The following is a 21,056-nucleotide window of genomic DNA, read 5'->3' on the forward strand; positions in this document are numbered from 1 at the left end:
GTCTTGAGGATCACTGAAGTGAAGTAGAGCCGAGCACACGATTTAATGCTTCATGGGGCAGGTTTCTGTTGGAAAAGGGCATCTTTAAGCTCTAAGCGCCTTTCCTTGCCGATCGAGAATTCGAGACATAAAAAAATATAAAGATAACGAGTCTCTCTCACGTTTTAAACTTTCTCTCTGGCAGGTTAATTTAGCTCATAAATCCTTTTCTCTCTCATCTCCATCCTTTTCCAGTTTTTTATTTTCCTTTTTTTGTTTTTGGGGTAAGAATTTTTAGTGTTCTGCTTCTACTGTTCATTCCGTAAATAAAAGTATTTTTCAAAGAAAAAAACGCACCAGTCTCAGACAATAGTCCGTGAGGGTAGTTGAGATTGTGCAGACCGAAATCTGACAGTTTCCCAGAGTTGTTGATTCGCATCAAGTTCCCGTTGTATCTTACGCATCTTACTACCAGATTTTAACACTTCCAACTCGGTACTAGGCAGAAAAAACTGAGAACAGGGTCTGGTATTCACAAGCGAAATTCAAAATCAAGGTCTGGAATCCATCGTTAAAGAAATTATAAAGTTTAAAAAACATGCTCAGTGACAGAACAGCATCCAGAACTGCCAAATGGCTTCTCATTCACAAACAGTTTTAATTCACTTTCCCACCGAAACAAAAGAAGTATTTCAGGGGAATACGTTCGACAACAGTCAAAAGATACTTTGGTTGTTTCCGAACGTAAAGCCATGCCATTCTGGGCAAGTATTTATTCCAACGACGACCTCACAAGCGCCACAAACCCCTCATGAGAAGAAGCTCTGTGCAAAGAAATTCTTGAGAGAGAAGAGGGAAAAGGATAAACCGTGACGGAAGCAAAAATGGGTTTTCCTGCATCGAATCAGTCCCAAGCAAAGCAACATCCAAACGCCCTTCCTTCACATGAGAGAGAAGAGCTTTTGGGAATTTGGGTTGCAGAGATAATACACTTAAGTTTCTTTTACGTGACAAAGAAAAATTCATAAATCTCTGTTACTATTTTGTGCAAATCCAATCCCTCCTGGAAAGCATATCGAACAGCAGCAGCAGCAGGCATGCAGAAATGGTCCCTATGTACTTTTCTTGCTTTTCTTGCTTTCCTCTGTTTCATCACTGCCCGCCATTGCTTCCTCTGTATTAAGCCCACAAGTGTAAAGAACATGGGAAATGATTTAGCTGCTTTGAGAATGATGATGCTTTCTCTTTCTTTTCTACGAAGAACAAAAATCTAGCGTTTTGAGAGATAGCAAACGTCCATCACTTCTGTAATTGGCTTTGTTTTGCTGCCTCAGTATTTGAAAAACCCAACTGTATTATAGATGTCAAAGTGATAACAGACGGATACATTGCAGGAGTACGCAAGAGGAATTGAATTTACAGATAAAGAGAAATCCCGAACGTCTTTAGAGTCCAGAAAGTGAAATCTAGCGTAGATATTGGCAATCACGATTATTTTCCATAAAAAATTAGAGCAGCCAATGATGGGGCTGATCTTGCGATCGCCTTTTAAGACTTTTTCCCACGCCTTTTACCTCTTTAATGCTTTACTCGACCTGTAAAAGAGGAATCATACAAAAAGATGGAGACATTTGGAGTTGAGAATGTAGGCCGCGGGTGAGTAATCCGTCGCAGAAAATGCTAAAGAGAAAAGCTCACAAAAGTAGGTCTTAAAGATAAGGCGAGAACGTGTGACAAATCTCATCTTCCTTGGATGTTTGCTCTTTGGAGTTTGGCCTCACAGTTTTACAATTTTGAGTCCTTCTAATCAGTCTGATTCTTTCTATTTTGCGGACGGGATTAATGACATCTATTGAACACTTGCATCACTCGATTGAACATAACAAACAATTTATAATGCACAAGACACTAGGCAACAACCTAAACCAACAAATGGATTTTCTTAATTTAACTATAAAAAGCTATTCTCACAAAGCTCCTCAATCTCAATATTCGTGTAAAATGCTTTCACTATAAAAGGGTTACATGGTCTTCTCTCTCTCTCCAATAAAACTATATAAGGCCGAAAAAGCTATCCAAAATCTTCTATTTCCCTTTCACAAATGGAAATATCAAACCTTGTTGGTTCAACAACACTTTTTGGGGCAAAAATATAGAAATATCTTTCTCTTGTGTTTGAGTAACAAATTAGTCCCTCCAATTAGGCATTTATTTGCATACATCGTTGTCCTTTCTCAATGTCTTCTTCTTTGCGTACCGTTGCTTCGTGAGAAAGTGATAGAATTAGAGTTTTAGCCTTGGATTCGAAGAGAAATCTCTCAAAAGTGAAAGTAAAATAGGTATTTCATGTCAATAGAAATGATTTGTGGCGAAGAGATGGGATAAAATTTTGAATTTGGCTCTTCGTTTAATACCAAATATTTTAATAAAAAAATTAGTCAAAGAAAAAATAATTTTTTTGACATTTTGTTTTCTTATAACGTCACAAATGGTCCCTAAGAGATGTAATACCTCTGATACTACCTCCGTGACATCAATCTAGAATCTAGAGCCACCTTACGCTAATATGGGTGGGATGATAAGCGTAATGTTCACTCTTTATAGCATTCCTTCTTACTCCAATGTTCCTAAAACATGTTGAGCATCACTACAAAAATTATGATGATTTTATATATTTCAATATTCCTAAATGATCATCCTAATTTCGAGAAAAATGTTTAATATATATAAATAAACTCAATTTAAGGGCATATTTACACCAACAAGAAATCCCACTCGTGCTCATTGCCAGTAACAGAGTTGTTTATTTGATTTGATCAGAAAGAGCCGAAGCAGAAGTCCAATTCCAAAAGACGTGTTTGGTTTTTTATTTTTTACTTTGTTTTCTGAAGCCTGGAACTCCATACTTTGTTGGTCGGAAGACGGAACCTTAGAAAACTAATAATTTTAATCGAAACTCGGTACCGCTCACCGTGAACTTCTGTCGTCCCGGGTATTGGAACTCTCAAATATCTTTCACGTATCCAAGCAGAGTCTCCCAGACTGCCTGCACGCCCATTCTTTTACCTCTTTCACACGCACGCTCAGAACGAACAAAACCGAAAACATTTTCTGTCTTCTGAATTTCTGATAATAGCTTTGAATTTTGAGTCAAATCAATTGATCTGAAAACCGGACGACACGCAGACTGAGCAGAACTCAGAAAGCAGCGATACCGTTCGAAACGGAGAAGGAAAGAACAATACAGATCTACGGACTCTGCGCCTCCTAGTTGTGTGTGCACAATGGTGACAGAGGAAGAGACCGTACTTACCCGATGAGATGCATTGATGTAGTAAAAACGCTCTTCCCGAACCAGCGAAACCGATCTTCTCCTCTTGTCCATTGATGGATTAATTGCAGACTGAGTACGGCGGGAGATCTTCTGCAGCAAACATTTCAGTTACTTTAATTTCCTCTTTTACAGATTAAATAATTTCCGATAGCTGTAGTGGCGTAGCTCTTGCTCCCGTAATTCAATTTTCTAGACTCAAAAGTGGTTTGAACTAAGCCTTATTTTTTTTCGAGCCAAGCTCCAACTGTTTGTGAGCCGGTTTGAATAGGGTCAAGCCGGCTACGAGAGATTAGAAAGGACCACGTTTTATTCAAGTGTTGTTACAAAACACGTCACACGTGTGCCTTTGCAATTACAACTTTTCCAGTTGTGCAACCGCAAAACAAAGATCACACGACTGATAATCTGAGCCATTGCATAGGTGCTCCACTGGAGCCCGCCGCGGGTGACACTGGATTGACTCTCTACTTTGAAGATTGTTCATTAGGCCCAGGAAGATCCGAGACCGTCCTCCCTCTCTCTCATTGGTTGCTCGTCGCGTCACCATTTTCTCCTTTAGGGCGGGAGAAAGCAAAAATTAATCAATCCCTTTTCTACACTAAAAGCAAAGGCTTCTCTAGTTCGCGATCTCGAGCTCATCGACTAGTGACAGGTGGGTGCACTCTCCTCTTCTTCTCTTATTTGTCTCTACATTTCTGCAGATCCGGCATCGTGTTCGTCCTTTGATACCTTTTCGTAATTTTTTGATCTCCTTTTCTGGTTACTTTTGTTCGCGTATCTCACTGTTGACCACATCTTACTGTATTTTTTCTTGCTTTTTTCATTAAATATGAAAACGCACTTCAGTTTTGGAGTCGTTGAACTATATGTGGCAATCTACTTATATTTGCTCTTATCCATCGCTATTTATTATGCCCAAATGTGATGTTTAGATTGATTTTTTTTGTTTTATTTTAGCAGAGGAGAAGCCGCTGCAAATTAATCTTGAAGCTGCTTTGAAAATGGGGTACATTGGTCAGCATGGCGTTGCTACCCTGCATAAGTACAAATACAGTGGTGTTGACAGATCATATGTTGCAAAATATATCTTGCAACCTTATTGGAGCCGATGTGTTAACCTCTTTCCACTTTGGATGCCGTGAGTTCTCCAATAATGGATTCTTCTGTCGACAGCTCTTTTCTCTTTTCCCTGTTGTTAAAGTTCATTAATATGTGATTGATATTGTTGTTGTAGCTTGCATGAAAGTTTGAGAGTAGTGTGAAAAAATGCTCCAGTTCCGTATGCCAACTCTAAAAAGTCACCGTATTCGTCATCTTACTTAACCTACCTTATTTAACTTTAGCTGCCCGGTCATATTTATATGATCACGGTGGCCTTTGTCGGCATGTTTTCTATACCTGCAAACAGTTTTTGAGAGGGAGAGAGGAGGAAAATTAATGGGCTGCGGTCTTTAATCTTCACAGACCAATATCCTCTCTATTATTCTGAAATTCCGTTCTAAATGGATCTGAGTTCATATCTATAGCTACGTTTTTAGTCAGTATGTATTCTTCCAAGTGCAACATGATCTTCCTGCATCTTAGGCTTTACCTTATTACTGAGGTGTATTGTTTCACTGTTAGTATTTCTTTTTGCTACATCAGTTTATGGACTCTGTTAAGAGAGGTCACTAACTGCAAATTCTGTTTCTTTTTTTCTCCTTTTCGAATGTCTGGGTACGTTGCCAGGCCAAATATGGTAAGGCACACTCTATAATCGCCACAAAAAATAAGCATTTATTACTTCTTCTTTGTTTGTATTTACTTATAATTTTCGTTGTCATTTTCTGTTTCCAGATTACACTAACGGGTTTCATGTTCCTTGTCTTGTCCGCACTTCTTGGATATGTGAGTTGTTGTTATCTCATGCTTAGTATTATTCATGCTAGGTACTTTTTATTGCAATAGTTTTTGTTTTCATCAGCTAAATTTTATAATTTTCTATTTGACGTCATCGACAAAATTATCTGGAGGAACTAGAGAATGTATTTCATTTTGTACTCAGCAAACTGATGCAATGGAATTCTTGAAATGAAACATGTGTCCATTAGCATTTTGCTGAAAGAGGATTTGTAGGTGTCCAGGAAATAATGATATGTTTTTCCTTCTTGAGGCTACTGTTTCTTTTGGGGTTTCCAAGCAATTTTGTGAAGCTTGTATTTTCTTTTTCTATATATTCATTTTTCTGGTTTCTCAAAGGATTTCCTGCGGACTTCTTTTGTACAGGCATATAGATGTCTAATCATACACCCATTCATCTCACCCCAACTGTGACAGAAAAGACATATGTAAAGAATTTATAATGTCTTGTTCTATATAATCCTTATTCATCAATGTTCTTATGATTTTGTCGATTTGTATTGGCAGATATACTCACCTTTTCTTGACACACCCCCGCCGAGATGGGTTCATTTTGCACATGGATTGCTTCTCTTCTTGTATCAGGTTCAATTTCTTGTTTATGTGAATCTGTGCTTGTCATTGATGCATGTAATTTCTGCACCTTGTGGCTGCTTAAGCACTTTTAAGAATGTCGGCTTCTTTATCTGTTATCTTCAGAGAGTTTCAAAGCCATACATTATCTTTTCATGATTCTTTTATGCCTTATAGATCAATGATTGATAGAATGAAATTCGTAGATATAGGATAACTAGAACAATATTTATCTAAAAGCACTTTTGTGTCACCTGATGCAGCAAAATCTAATCTGTTGAGAAATGCTGGGCCTTGTAGACTGATTTTCTTATTTGGAGGGTGAAAATTTTATTTCAAAGCAAAGTTTACTAGAATAAAGTTTAGGCAGTGGGTCTCTTTACAATGAGAGATTGGAGGGACTACCTTACTTTGTCTAATGAATCAGCCATGCTATTGGCTGATCTCAGGACATTGCTCCAAATACATTGAAATTCAGGTACAATGTCCATATTCTCATGGAAAACTTGCAAATGCTCCCAAGGAGTACATTTCGCCTTTGAGCACCAACCAGTGACATTCGTAGAGTCTCTTCAACCCATAGGGAGCCAACAAATGGAATTCTTGAAGATAATGAGGCCTTGCTGAAGACTCTGGAGCTCAGCTGTGTGGAGTCAGCAGTACCAATGGGTCCTGAGTATGCATGATGGAGACACATTTATATCTTCTGAAAGTATTGTCAATATCTTTAGGCGCAGGTTCCCAAAGATACTCCTATCAAAATTCAGTTTGATGACGCCCCGGGGGAGGAGTCCATTCAGCATTTGCACAACACTGAGGCAAGGTCATTTCGGCAATCAAGCACTAGTTGTTCTTGATGATTCCTCTGGTCAGGGAAAGAGAAATTTTCGAGTGCTGGGCAAGGCAAGAACAGAGCTGGAAATGGTCTCAATGATCTTCTCAGGACTGCTGCCTTGTTCTCAAAGCTGCTGCGGTTTCTCTCAAGCCACAGTTCCCATGGTAGGGTTAGGCAAACCGAAAGAAGGGCTTTGCCCAATTTGCGCAGACCAATTCCAGTGCACCAAGAGATTAGGTCATGCATGCTGTTGGGGAGGCAGGTTTGAATTCCTAACTTGCTCGAAGAATGCGTCCATACATGCCAAGCAAAAGGGTAGTGGATGAGTAGGTGGTTAATAGTTTTTTCCTTACCCTCACATATGGTGCAAAGAGCATTACAGATACTGGATTCCCTTCTCCTAGATTGACTTTTCAAAAGTTAGCCTGCTTCTTAGTCAGCTCAGGCTTTTTTTCTGCTGCAACAAGAGACTAATGGAGACTTGCTTTATCTTATAGGAAGGATTCTTTATTCATTGAACGGTATTTTATGAATGTGACAGAACTAGAAAAGTTAAAAATTGTATATGAACTGATTAGAACAGGTTGGAATGGGACCGATAAATGAGAAAATAAGGGAGTCCTTTGAGATAGTGTGTGTTAGATGGAGACTGGGTCAAGAGCAATAGATGAACACTTGAATTAAATGAAAGTAGTGAAGGACTTGGTGCAGGTTAGCCTAGAAAAATGAGCTAGCAACTGATAGAGCAAAAATGGAGTTTGGTCTTAAACTATCGTGCTCAAGGATTTAAAAGACGATGGCTACCTTTGAATAGTTTGACCTATTGGGTGCTGCTCAATCCATAGTCAGGCAAGAGACATGAATTAAACAATTGCCATAGTGGCTATAGGGGCATCCTGATTCTCCAAATTACCTAATTTAGGATTTTCTGTTTTTTTTTATTCGAAAATTTTGAGGTTTTATTAGCCAAAAGGTGAAAACTACTAACAGGGGGGTTGAAAGGAGATCCCCTCCTAAGTCAAGTTACCACATGAGAGAATGCGGTTTCAGCAACTCTTTGCTGAGTCGAGGAAATCTTTTTCTTGTTCCAAATGGCCCAAGTAATAGTTGCAAGGCAAGCCGGTCATGAGGTGGCCAAGAGCAGGGAGCATGAGACTGGAGCTGTTTTTTATGAGTGAGAGGGTGCTGGGGAGGCACATTTGCAGCTCGAACTTGTATGGAAAGAAACTCTAGATTCCCCAAGAAAAGTGGCAACAAACCAGGAGGTGATCAATTGATTCCTCCTTGCCAAGACAAAGGGGCAAAACACTGCAAGTAAAAGTAGAGCCACAACGTATAAGGTTTTCTTTTGTGAGAATTTTCTCATGAAGAGTGCTCCATAGGAAAAGCTTTGCATTGGGAGGGTGCGATAGTCTCCAAGAGATGGCCGCTGGGGAGGGGCGGAAGAGGTGCTGTCTTCAATTAAGGTGGCATGGCAGGAAGCAACTGTGAAGTTTCCATTTAAGTCTGGGAACCAGGTGAGCTTCTCAGCCTTGTTTTTGGAAGGAAAGTTTTAAGGGACTCAAGAAATTGGAACCAGTTGAAACCATCATTGGTGGATTTTGGTTTGTAAAGTTGAGTAAGGACCTGAGTAGCACGGGTATGAGTAATTTTACATTCGGTCCTTTGGAAGTGGAAAGAGGAAATGATAAATTGGGAATCCCTTGTCCATACCTCTTTGATGCATATTTTATCATCATGAGCATTGAGGATGAAATTCAGTTGCATTATGAAAAGGTGTCCAATGTCAACCAATGTCAAGCGGGATTCCCAATTAGGCATTGTTGATTCCACGTCGGCTGAGCTTCAAGGTCTTCTGAATGGGCTTCGCGTTTTCAAAGAAAATTGTAGTGGCCCTTTGCATATTGAAGGAGACTCAAAGGTGGTAATTAGTTGGTGCGAGTTTGAGTATGCTTCCTCTCCCCTGTGGCGCCATTGAGACTCTTTTAGGGAGATTCTCAAAATTGTTTCTCAATTTCTTGTATTTGGTCTCACATTCCAAGATCTGCCAATTCGGCAATTGATAGGAATTTGCTCCTATAACTTTTGTATTTTTCTTGTTATTATATAAATATACATCTTTATCTAAAAAAAAAAAGAAACTCCTGTAAGATTCTACCATATTAATTTTGGCTCTGTGAGACTTCTTACTGTGAGAGTCATGTAAGGGCTTTCAATATCTTCTCTTCAACACAAAGATGATCTCTAAGCAATTTTTTTTGAATATTTTGAATGTTTCAATGTTGCTTAATCTGGGGCCAACCAGAGACAACTGAGATTGAACATTTGGGTTAGTGTCACTACTAGGTCTAATTCAAATTTTTATAACTACTATTTTTTTTATGATTGTTTGGTGAAATGCTGCATTAGTTGGTCCTGAGCAGATGGGTTCAATTGATGAAACAATTTAATTGAGGTATTTCGGGGTTAATGATCCTAAATATTATTGATTAAATATCATCCTTGCTGAATCCCAACCAATGTGAACGTGTCACTTTGGTCCTATATCCTTGTCAATAGGGGTGACATCGAACTGAGCCGGTTTACGAATAGCTCGAGATCGGCTCGGTCTCGGCTCGATAAATCCCGAACTCGAACCGAATTCAAGTAGAGTTTCGGGTTTGTTTAAGTAAACGAAGCGAGCTTGAGCGGACTGCGGTTTGGTTCAGCGACTTGCGAGTTGGCTTGTCTCTTAACAAGAAATTTCGGGCCCGAACCCTGATTTCCTCAAACCTTCCTCTCTTCGACTTTGTCTTTGATCTTTGATTTCGCTAGGGATTCGAGAGGCTCGAAAGTCTAAATCCTTCTCGTCGTTGCCATAGCCGACCATTACCGTCCAAACCTTTACTCTTCTGTTTCTCCTCTCAACTCTCAATAATGTTGCCCACTTGACCTTGCTTACTTTGCAAATTTATCTCCAGTTACCCTTTTCGTCAACCTTCGAAACCCTTATCTTCCTTTATTCTGGAAAACCCTGTTCTTCAACAAAAGCGAACCATTTCAGAACCTCTTTCACTCGCAAACCCCAATGTGTCTTCCTTATCCATTTCGAAAATTCGTCCTTTTCTGTTCTCTTGCCGCTCGAGTCTCTTGACCCAATTCACAAAAGCTCATGAGGAGATTGAGATGGGGTTGGAATCAAAAGAAACTATTTATTTCAACGAAGAGGCGGAATGTACTTGGGATGGGGTGAAAACTGTTTTAGATATGTTTGATGGCCTTTAGGCTAAACTACCGGAAGACGAGGAAGCAACATTGCAGAGGTCGATTGGCCTTAAAATTGAGCAACTGAAAGCAGAGCTAAAACAATTGGATGATTGAAGGAGGTCAAGGTGGTGTAGATTTTTCTTCCTTTTTCTGTAATTCCTAGGGAATTTCTTCAATCTTACCATTAAAGGAGATGGATAGATGTTGGAACACGCTAAGATGAATTCTAAGTACATTATTTGCATTGCGTAGAAGTCTTATTTCAGCTTGATGTTTCAAAAACCTATCGAACATGAATGCCATCAAATCAATTTCTTACTCATCTTGCTGCTGAATGCTCTTCACTTCGATTGCTACGTTATTCTGTTATTTTTCTCACCTTTGCTTATATTTTTCTCACCTCTGTTATTAAGCATCAAGGCTTATCCATCACAGTTGGATATGTCACATAGATTATCCCGTTTCTTTGTGGGAAAGCCAACAAGTATATGATTGGTCCCAAGTGATCATCAAATAGTTCAATCATTCAGAAAAAGCCAGTTGCAGTGTTGTACTAGTTTTATCATGTATTAGTTGAGGCATAGATGTTGTGAACCTTATCAGTTTATTGTAGGTGAACGAATATGGAAGATTAAACAACACCCTATTTCGTGGAAGAAGATCGTGCTCTAATGGAACAATTGTGGCTATAGTCAGGGCAATCACATCCTTGACAGAGCCAAAGTGATTGACCGACTTCACCGCTTTGACATTTTATATGTTTGTCTATGCACAACTGGATAGTTATCCCAACGGAAGTTACAAATACGAATTGGGTTCATGAAGACATTACTTTTGATGTTCTTGATGAAATAGATCACTTGTTTTTTCATCTTAACACCATCACCATTTTGAATGGAATATGAGTGTATAGACAATTTATGCAGGTATTATGTACATAGGTTATGCCCAATTTTTTGTCGAAGTTATGCCCAATTTTATGTAAAATATATGCATAATTTTATATATAATTTATTTGACATATATTATTTGCAAAGTTTTAAATGTAGGTTGAGCTCGAGCTCGAACTTGGTTAAAATTATTGGGCTCGAGCTCGATTACAATTTTAGGCTCGAGGTTGGGTTCGGCTGGAGCTCGAGTTCGAAATATTTAAATCAAACCCAACTCGAACATAGGTAGGTTCGAGATCGGCTTGATTCAATGCCACCCCTACTTGTCAATCCTCTCTATGCACTCTTAAGTACCTTGGCTCTTCAGTTATTTTGATTGGTCGACCTTGGTTGGTCTGGATCAAATACCTTTGTTGAAGTGCTTTGAAAATAGACAATTGAGGGAAATCGGCTTCTGAATTCTCGATCTAGAGAAATGTGACTGTGATGATGGTAGAGGAACACGTGTACAGGTTTTTCAAGTTGCCCATGCACCAATGCAAGTTGCAGCATGTTTTCATTAGTGGTGCACCCTAGTCAATGTCTTTATGCCATTCTGAGAATTTAAAAAATACAGAAAAAAGAGAAATATGTGCATCTTTGGCTATTTCTATTCATGAACTTAAAAGAATAAAATTCATTTTTTTGCCTCTTGGTTCCTTTCATAATTCCTGAACATTGTGCTTATCAGACTTTTGATGCTGTTGATGGGAAACAAGCTAGGCGTACAAATTCATCCAGTCCACTTGGGGAGCTTTTTGATCATGGTTATTTTTTTTAAACACTGTGCTTTATGTTTGAGCAGGTTACTTGTCTACATATTACACAACCTTAAACATTTTACCCTAATTTGCAGGATGTGATGCACTTGCTTGTACGGTATGTCTACTTTAAATTTTAGCTGTTTTGATGTGTTGTTGACTGTGCTATGGCATCACTGAGTAGGCTCTTTTACTGGTTCTCAGTTTGAATCCTTGGCATTTGGAAGTACTGCAATGTGTGGAAAGGACACTTTCTGGTTCTGGGTTATTTCAGCTGTTCCATTTTATTGTGCTACATGGGAACAGTAAGTTGTTGAGGTTACTAGTTTATTATTTAGGTTCTTCCTGGAGAAGTTGGCATATTTTAACTTCTTTTGGCTTTTTTGGTCATTTTTATGTGTATTCAATTTTTCATTTTGTCGTACTTTCCTCTATAGATTTTATTTCTGTCTAAATAAGAAACAATCCAGAGCAAAGTATCCTGAAATGGTGAAGCTGAACTTTCATGTAGTTTTTAAGAGATAATTTACTCATTTTTATGTGTATCTATTTTTTCATTTTGTCATCATTTCCTCTTTAGACTTCACTTCTGTCTAAATGAGAAACAATCTAGATAAAGTATCATGAAATGGTGAAGCTGAACTGTCATGTAGTTTGTAAGAATAATTATGTAGCTTAAGCATTCTCATTGTTGTTTATTGGATGCAGTTATTTTCAACTTTAGACCAGATTCTTTAGTTAATCGTTGTTTGTTTGCACTTTTAAAGCATTTTCCTTCTGAAACACTCAACCAACATTGCTATGTTGAAACTAAATTTCTCTTCTTCTCGTGGTTATTCTATCTTTTAATCTAGCAATTATAATGTGAAATTGGGTCCAAGGCCCATTCCAAAATGGCTAGCCAACTTAGGAAACCTTTTTCCTAACTAATAAACTAAAGATCTTTATACTCACTAACCCATGTGGGACTATTCCTTAACAGATAATATGCACAATTTGCCACATTGCTGGGGATGAGAGGATCTTTGTTTCATGACAGATACTGTAAACCTTGATAACAATTGATGTGTCCTTTATTGTATTCTTAAATAATCATAGAGAGAGAAATTAAAACGCTTTTTGGTTGTATACTTATTGACATTGCTCATGCTGGTGCAGCTTTTTCACCAATACCCTTATTCTTCCAGAAATCAATGGTCCTACAGAAGGTCTTATGTTGATTTATCTCTGCCATATCTTTACTGGATTTGTAGGTAAGTTGTATTATTTTCTTCTCTTCTGAAATATGCTTATTACCTTTAATAAAAAGCTATATCATTCTCTGTTCTATGTGAGTGTCTTCAGGTGCTGAATGGTGGGTGCTTGATTTTAGGACATCTATTCCCTTCTTGAGTTGGATTCCATTGGTTCCTGGTAAGATTTTTCAGTAGTACAAGATGCATAGTTTCCTTTTCCTTTTTTATGAAGCAAGATGTGAGGGTAGAAAGCATTGAAGGCATTTTTTTTTAAGAAAATAAAAATAAAAACAGTTATCCAGCAAAAGAGTTGATTGTTTTCTGTATCACTGTATTTAGTATTTTTAGGTGTCCAATATGGGAGTCATTGGCTGATACAGGCTGATATTGAGCCTTATATTGCTCTGCCTGTATTGGCTGTTCAGTTTTGGATTTTTAGGTTATAATATGATACATGGAATGGAAAACTATTTAATAAAGTATGAGGTTTTATTTTAAATTTTTTACCATTGTTCCCGTATAGTTCTCTCTTTTTAAAGTTCCCATCCTTATACTGCCTTCACTTGTTGGAGTGGGGTTCTAGTTGCAAGAAGTGCTAATGTAAGTACTTTGAAGTTCTAAGTGCTTCTTGATAAAATTCAAAAGGTGGCACTGTTGCTGCTAGTGGGTTGTGGCAAGAATTATTGGTAGAAAAAGATATTATCATGTACTTAGATTTCATCAGAACTGAGCTGTCGATCTTTATCCAATTTTTTGAAGGAACCAGTTGTTGAAAATTATTGTCTTTGTATTCCTACATTGTATGTCAGTTATATTATTCTTTTCTAAGAACTGTCTTTTGGCTTGTGGATTTCTGTCAGGCATGCCTATGTACAAACTTGTGCTTTTAGGTATGATCATTGGTGCTGTTATACCTACTGTTGGATACAAGTAAGTTATTGCTCACACATCTTGTCTAGAATCCTATATCTGGTTTTGCTTCGTTTGATCTGGAACACGTTGATAAAGGGTTATATAGGTAACAACTCTAAAATGAAAAGCTGCCACACTCACTATGAGGTATAAGTTAAAAAATTAGGCCCATTGATTTCACTTGCTGGAAGTTACTATGATGTCTTTCAATTTACTTATGGTGGGTGGATACACCACTGTTTTTGAGGGCCATCCTCCCACATTTGGTAATTCCTTTGCTTATTGGCTAGAATCCTTCACTTTACACAGTAACCAAGGAAATGTAATTTGTTTGGATAAAAAAAACTGAAGGAAAAGTGACTTGGGCCTTTGGTTCAGTGGTCACATTGGGAGTTTTAAGGTGTGTGATCAACATAGAAAATAAAAAAAGAAAACAAAAGGAAATGTATTTTCACGTTCATGAAAAAACTAGTCATAGGAAAAAAGTACTTTCATGAAAAAGCTTGGACGACGGAATTGGAGTTGTCCAGGTATCAGCATCCTATGCTTTCAGAAAATAGAGAGAAAATGAGCTCACCTTGCTAGGAGAAAGTGCTTAGATGGAAATTTATGATTCCAACTAGTAGCATAAGCAAATTAAAAAACTATTAGCAGAATGAAGAACAATTCTTTTCAAACAACTCTTAAGTTTGGACAAGTTGCTAATGATGACAATTAGTTGGGATAAACGCAGCTACTTTCAATTGGTTTAGTTTACTTTATTTTAGTGGGTTGTCACAGCTGCTGACATTCTTGTTGACTACAATATGGGGCAAAGGAAATGAAAGCGAAGTTTTGATGTAGCTCATCAAAATTCTCATCAAACTCCTTGGTCTATTTGTTTTACTTTGGGATGTTGAGCATGCTTTAATAAGGTTTCAAACTAGGGCCAAATTTTCAATGTTGTCACATTATTTATTTATATTTCTCTCTGCAGCATTTACAATGTTTATAAGGTGGTCCATGCAAGAAAAGGCAGTATGCTGTTGGCACTAGCAATGGTACTACACAACCGTTTACATCATAGCCAATTTCCATCCTTCTTTTATTGACTTTGTTTGCTTTTTCCAGCTCTTTCCATTTGCTGTGCTTCTAGGTGGAGTTGTAACGTGGTTAGTTCCCGTAAGCCTAATGCTCTTTCGTTTGATGTTTGATCTGCTTATGGACATGAAATCCTGATCTGTGCAGGTCTTATTTGTCGACGTCTGACATAATGCAAACTTACCCACATTTGTTGATAATAGGGACAGGGCTTGCATTTGGCTACCTTGTGGTGAGATCCTTTTGCTCCCCTTATCCTAGGATTAACTGTTCTAGAGTGAATAGGTTGAGTTTCTTTTCTTGGGTTTTCTTGGGTTAACTGTGGTGAAGACATTCTTTTTTCTTCACCTCATATATTTGGTTACCCTTTGCTATGTTTGCATTGGGAAATCCTATTGAACTCTACATTGTTTGGCCTAGTTGTGCAATTGCTACCGATTCAAGGAGAGCTATGGATCACATGTCTTTGTTGCTTTGAGCTGCCATTTCTGCACTAGAGCCTCTTGTGTTTAGATTTTTGGGGTTTAAAGTCATAAAACGTATTAAGATGCCTCCCGCTCTGTAAAAATGATGAACTGGTTTAGAAATCTTTTAGCCTGCTTTGGCTGAAACAGGAAATAGCAGCCATTCTATGTTTTTCACTCCTCGTTTTTGCTTTATGAAAAAGATTTATTTTTTTCCAAATGCACCCCACTGTAGTATTATTGGCAAATTCATCTGCTCAACTTTACATCTTACACGGTGTTATGCGCCTCATGCTTTCTGAAGTGGTTTCAGACATGTGCCTAGGTGACGAGTGTTGCATGGAGTTCCATGTTGAGTGTTTATGCCTGCTTGTGTCTTCTAGTCTTCATCGGGCTGCTTGTAGTTTGGGCAAGAGTAAAAATTGTAGTTTTGTGGGGAAACCTCCATATTATCTCTTTATGTTTTTCTTATTGGCATTCATAATCCAACATGAGAACCCAACTTAGAAATGTACTAGGTGTTAGTACTCTGTGGGATTTGTTTGGGATATTCATTGAATCAGGCTTATTAAAGGCATGTCCGGTGGTATTCTGTTTTTTCTTTTTGGTGCCATACAGCTGATAGTTTTCTGTTTCATATATATGTGTGTGAAAGTGTGTGTGTGTGTGTGTGAATTTTTGTGTGTGTGTGTGTGTGTGAATTTTTGTGTGTGTGTGAATTTGTGTGTTTGTGTGTGTGTGTGAATTTTTGTGTGTGTGTGAATTTGTGTGTGTGTGTGTGTGTGATTGTGTGTGAGAATTTTTGTGTGTGAATGTGTGTGTGTGTGTGTGTGTGTGTGTATTTGTGTGTGTGAATGTGTGTGTGTGTGTGTGTGTGAATGTGTGTGTGTGTGTGTGTGTGTGTGTGTGAATGTGTGTGTGTGTGTGTGTGTGTGTGTGTGTGTGAATTTAGATTGCCTGGGCACAATCTCTGAAGGCAGGAGGAAATTGGATGAAATTTAAATTTTGAATATACTCTGTGCCTTTCAGGAGTAATGCAAATAAATGATAAATACTTCTCTTTTCCTGACCGTTACTTATGGTTCCCATGTTGTTCTGTCCACAGGGAAGAATGATTCTGGCTCACTTATGTGATGAACCCAAGGGCTTAAAAACTGGAATGTGTATGGTGAGTTTGATCTCTAACAGAACGAGAAGTGCAATTTCAGATTTGCATATTTTTAATTATTTGGTATTGAGTGGAAATTCCTATTACTGCTTTAGCTCTTGTAATATACTCACCTGCATATGGGCTATTTATTCACCACAAATATTTTTTCCTTTTTAATCTTTTTTTTTTGTTTGTTTTTGTTTTTGTGGACGCTCTGAGGTTAAATTTTTGTCATGTGACTGCTAAAGTCCAAAGTTGGTCATTCGTTGGTTCCATGGTAACACGTAGGCAATATCTTATTTCCTTATTACTACTATTTTCTAAGATAGGTTCTTAAAATGTCATTCCATTGGATATTTGTTATTCAAAAAATGATCCTGGAAATTAATGGATTTCATTATTCTGTACAGTCCCTTTTGGTTCTGCCTTTTGCTATTGCAAATTCGCTCACTGCTTGGATCAATGATGGGTAAGTATAAAGAGCTTGTCGCATCTGGAAGTATCATTAACTTCAGTTTTGATTGCCTTTGGAACCATGCACCTATACAACATTCCTCTTTTTCGCTAGATGCAGAGTTCCCTTACTTCACCTTCTTTTTCATGCTTTTTCTCACAGAGTTCCTCTGGCTGATGAAAAAAAAATGATCCTTGGGTATTGTGCATTCACAGGTAAAAAATGATTCCTTAGCAGTTAGACCACTGTTAGGATTAAGGAAATTTAGCTTGGCAGTTCTCTGCAGTATTGTGAAAGATAACGAAGAAAATCAACGATATTTAGCTGAACTGTTCTCTTGCACCTTTTTTATGTGGTACAGTATCACTTTACTTGTATTTTGCTACTTCAGTGATCAAAGAGATCACCGCCGCTCTAGGCATCTACTGTTTCAGGTGCGTCATTTGCCTTTAATTTTTATCACTGTTGAGTTTTTTTATATTTTTAAATTATTTCATTGCTTGTAACGATTGTGACTGACAGGACAACTCGGAAGGAAGCTTGAAATAAATGAAGTTATTTTTTGGATGCTGTGGCATGCGTCTTCCGCACAGCTGTAGAATAATCTTTGGTGATCGTCCCTGCAATTCAGGTGGAACCACTACCATGAGTTCTACGGTTACTACTCGAAAAGTCTTCTAAACTGCCCTGACTGATTATGTCTTGTCATTTTGGCATCACAGCTGTAGAATAATTTTATTGAAAATATCACTGTAATTCATTAATGAAGGACTAGTTAGAAGTAAATTTGTTTTGAACTGCTTACACGCGATCATTTTTACCCTCGCTAGCGCTCGATCTGGACAGGTTTTCTTCAGTGAGATTATTATGAGCGTGAAGCATTCTACAATCTATGCAAGTTTTCTTTTCTGCAGTTATGTGGATCCAAATGCATCTCTTCCTGTCCAATGTTGCTGGACTCTAGGGTTTAGGTGGAATCAGCTAGTTGCTTTGGCTAAACCGGTCCGGCTGTTTACTTTTACTGTTGTTATTTTTTATTCGTTTTATATTATTTTATTTATTGGTTGAGTAGACAGTCGTACCGCAACCGGGATATCAAATTTGCTAATGGTGTATCACTCGTGGCTCTTATCCCTCATCAAAATCAAGGGATAAAGGCAATGGAGCAGGCTGTGGAGACGCACAAACACGTGCAAGTTTAGGTTGAAGAATTATCGGAATTGGCTCTGTACTAACCCGTCCCCATCTGGTTGTTGTCTTTATCGTTATGCTACACGGTACATTGGTCGCCCTCTGCAACCATTGACGGCCGAAGTCTTAAGCTGGAAAATAAGTTCGCAAAGGCTGTATCTTTTTGGTAAGTGAATCCTTTCAATTTCATGAGGTATTTCTGTTAGCTGAACAATAAAGTGCATCAATTGTATAATGCCATAACAACGATTAGCCAACAGAACCCTTGTGTTCTTCAAGACTCAGCTACTGGTGATCTCCCCTGGTCAAATTCACCAAGAAAAAAGGGTCCATATATTTCAATTGTGATTTAATGTACACGAATCAGTCCTTGCACCGCCGATTGACTGTGTTAGTGATACATGCCCATCATCTCTCCTAATAATCCTTATCTGAATCTGATTCCTCGTTCCTAGGTTGGGTTAGCGTTCCCAAATCAAATGATGGCTCCACTGCCATTTCTTGAATATCAAATGAATCATAGCTCATTCGTTCCTCAGACCTGTCATCACTGCAATTGAGAAGCCATGCTAAAGAGCACTTGAGACCTTTTTTAGCAACAATTTCATGTCGAGGTCGTATTGTTGATTCAAGCCCAAAAGTAAAGAAAGCAGGGAAGATGATCAAGTCTTTCAAATCCCTGTGCATCTCATTCTGAAAGTACTCGGTTCAATCTCATGATATCAAGATTCAATGCAAGCAACTGAGGGCAACTGATAATCATCTTTTTCAGTTGTGGTGGATAAAACCCACAATTCTTCAAGAAGTCAACATGTTTTAGGATAGATGATTGGGTTAGACTCACAACCTGAGGCATCATTTCAATCATCACACCAAGATCCTCAAAACCCAGTTCCAAAATTGACTCCAAAAAGTTTCTTTGAAAAGCTTATGCTTGATTTTAAGTCCAATGATCTCAGGATACTGTGCTATTACAGAAGATAACAACTCTTTCTTGACGTTATATTCTAAGAGAGAATTCATATTTGGCTTCACTTGATCATCCAAGCTAAAGCCAAGAATGTGAGGCCGCTTTTCAAGCCACAGCTAGTTTTGGAATCCCGAGGTTCTCAAGATGTTCCACAAAAGGTTTGATGACCCTTCCCACTCGCATCCCTAATATCTCTGGAAAGCTGGTAAGAACGCCTCCAATCTCCCTCCTTCCCACTCCGATCCCAACCAAATATGCCACTGATGTACTCATGGTTCCTCCAAGTTTGAAACCAAGCGGCTCTGGATATCTTTCCAGAACTCAAGGGATATCATTTGGCTTAATATCCATCCCTTGTAGGTACTTCACAATAGGTTGGAGATCAACAACTACACTGGCATGGAGAACTGGTGGGTATCTACGCAAGAATTCTGTTAGAGAGGCCTTTCTAACACATAATTTGCCAAGATAATCCAGCACAGGAATCATATTCCTCTTCACACTACAACCAAGGATTAGTGGATGGTTGTTCATATCAACTATGGTGAGACCCAGTTTAAGCAAGAAGTCCACCCGCTCCCTCATGAGTTCAACACTGACATGGAGCTCCAAGCCATCCAGTTCAAACCCCTCAAAAACTCAAAAATTCGAGCCCTATTTGCTATCTTTTCATTCTTCATTTGATGTAAACTTGGTTGAGTGTAGAGTGATGTAGGGCGTCCTGGTTTTCGATCTGAGTCTGCTGTCATTGTCAAAGATGATTTGGTAGATGCTGCAGAATAATATGTGATTGCTAGAACAGAACTACAGACTTGGCCTAACCATGCAATTTTTCTTCTTACAGGAAATTTCAGTGTACGCATTGAATTGGGTAAACCAGAGAGTTGGAGTGGATAACTCATAATGTAGGAAAAACTGTCCGGGTTGAATTATGCTACAATTGATGAAAGACTTCATATTTATAAGCGCCTGTCATACAGAGAGGCTTCCACCAGCATGAGAGATTAGATCCAGCATTTCATAATACTGAAGAAGTTACTTACAATTGACAGAAGCATCAATACATCAAATAGGTAGATTTAATTAAGTCAAAACCAAATAAAGGAATTACAAGGAGAGGTAAATGTTCAATATTTTATTTTTTGTGGATTTGTATTTAAAATTCACAGCATGGCTGATTGGAGATAAAATGGAAGCTCAAGCAGTGCAGATGTAAGGATTAAGCATAAAGTAAAATCATAATTCATATTTTCCAAAACAATGATTAGCACCTTTAAGAGCTTAAGAAAAGAGGAGAAATTTCTTGAGGTGGCTCTTTAGCAGTAGAATCGTGATCTGAACTTCTACCACCCGGGAAAGGTTGATATGCAGTTTACAGATAAATAAGCAGAGAGAAGGGTCAGGTCCATGCCTCCCTGGAGCTGAAAGAGAGATATCCTAGTTCAGCATGCCTACTGTGGTCAAATAGCTCAACAATAGAAGCAAAACGAGTCCAATAATATGAACAAGACAATATAGAAATCTAGCAATTCTCAACATTCGAAGACAACTTCCAGATAAGAGAACAAGAATCACTGATTCCTTATAATTTGAGAAAAAATAACAGTTAAATTCTTAAAGAGAGCGGTCTGTTGCCAGTTCATCACGGGACAGCAAAGAAGTAAGAAACAAGAGCAGAAGCAAAAAACAAGAAGAGAAGGAAGAAGATAATCGATAATAAGAACCTGGGTTTTCCGTGGCAACATCGATAATGCGTAGCCGGTACAGTAAATTAAAACAACAGCAATAGAAACACCACTTGAAGACAATAATACCAGTAAATTTCTACCTGGAAAATTCCTAGGATCCCTCTTAAAAAATCCAAAATTTCTCAAATGCGAAAATGGGTTCTCCAAAATCTCTACTACGTGAAGGGGGAGGAAGAAAAACACTTAGCATAAAAATGTAACCTGAAGAAGAACAGAAAAACATCGACGGGGGCTGCCAGGAGACGAAAAAACGCAGACACAAATATAATGACCAGATGTCAGAACTCAGAAGTAGT

The 21,056-nt window shown here is 38.2% G+C and overlaps 1 protein-coding gene and 1 pseudogene across 3 annotated transcripts; one reads left to right on the plus strand and one right to left on the minus strand.

Moving 5' to 3' along the window:
- Positions 1 to 3,894: 3,894 nt before the first annotated feature.
- On the plus strand, positions 3,895 to 17,655 carry LOC137955365 (choline/ethanolaminephosphotransferase 1-like). 3 transcript variants are annotated; one of them, XM_068802276.1, is made up of 19 exons: positions 3,895 to 3,965; positions 4,274 to 4,451; positions 5,042 to 5,051; positions 5,150 to 5,200; positions 5,720 to 5,797; positions 11,487 to 11,562; positions 11,652 to 11,674; positions 11,761 to 11,861; positions 12,715 to 12,809; positions 12,901 to 12,969; positions 13,652 to 13,721; positions 14,680 to 14,743; positions 14,814 to 14,854; positions 14,931 to 15,015; positions 16,353 to 16,415; positions 16,808 to 16,866; positions 17,014 to 17,066; positions 17,213 to 17,285; positions 17,374 to 17,655. In XM_068802276.1, the coding sequence occupies exons 2-19, from the start codon at positions 4,315 to 4,317 to the stop codon at positions 17,393 to 17,395; spliced, it is 1,170 nt and encodes a 389-aa protein (XP_068658377.1). In that variant the 5' UTR covers positions 3,895 to 3,965; positions 4,274 to 4,314; the 3' UTR covers positions 17,396 to 17,655. The 3 variants fall into 3 exon arrangements, with proteins under 3 accessions (XP_068658377.1, XP_068658376.1, XP_068658375.1); XM_068802275.1 differs by lacking the exons at positions 3,895 to 3,965; positions 4,274 to 4,451 and having other exon boundaries at positions 4,456 to 5,051; positions 14,814 to 14,851; XM_068802274.1 differs by lacking the exons at positions 3,895 to 3,965; positions 4,274 to 4,451 and having other exon boundaries at positions 4,458 to 5,051.
- Positions 17,656 to 18,217: 562 nt separating this feature from the next.
- On the minus strand, positions 18,218 to 21,056 carry LOC137956746 (transcription termination factor MTERF4, chloroplastic-like; annotated as a pseudogene).

This window comes from Aristolochia californica, unplaced genomic scaffold (genome assembly GCF_029961685.1).
Source record: "Aristolochia californica isolate CCGP_79_NKW_82.1479 unplaced genomic scaffold, dmAriCali1.0.hap1 SCAF_2, whole genome shotgun sequence".
Lineage (NCBI taxonomy): Eukaryota > Viridiplantae > Streptophyta > Magnoliopsida > Piperales > Aristolochiaceae > Aristolochia > Aristolochia californica.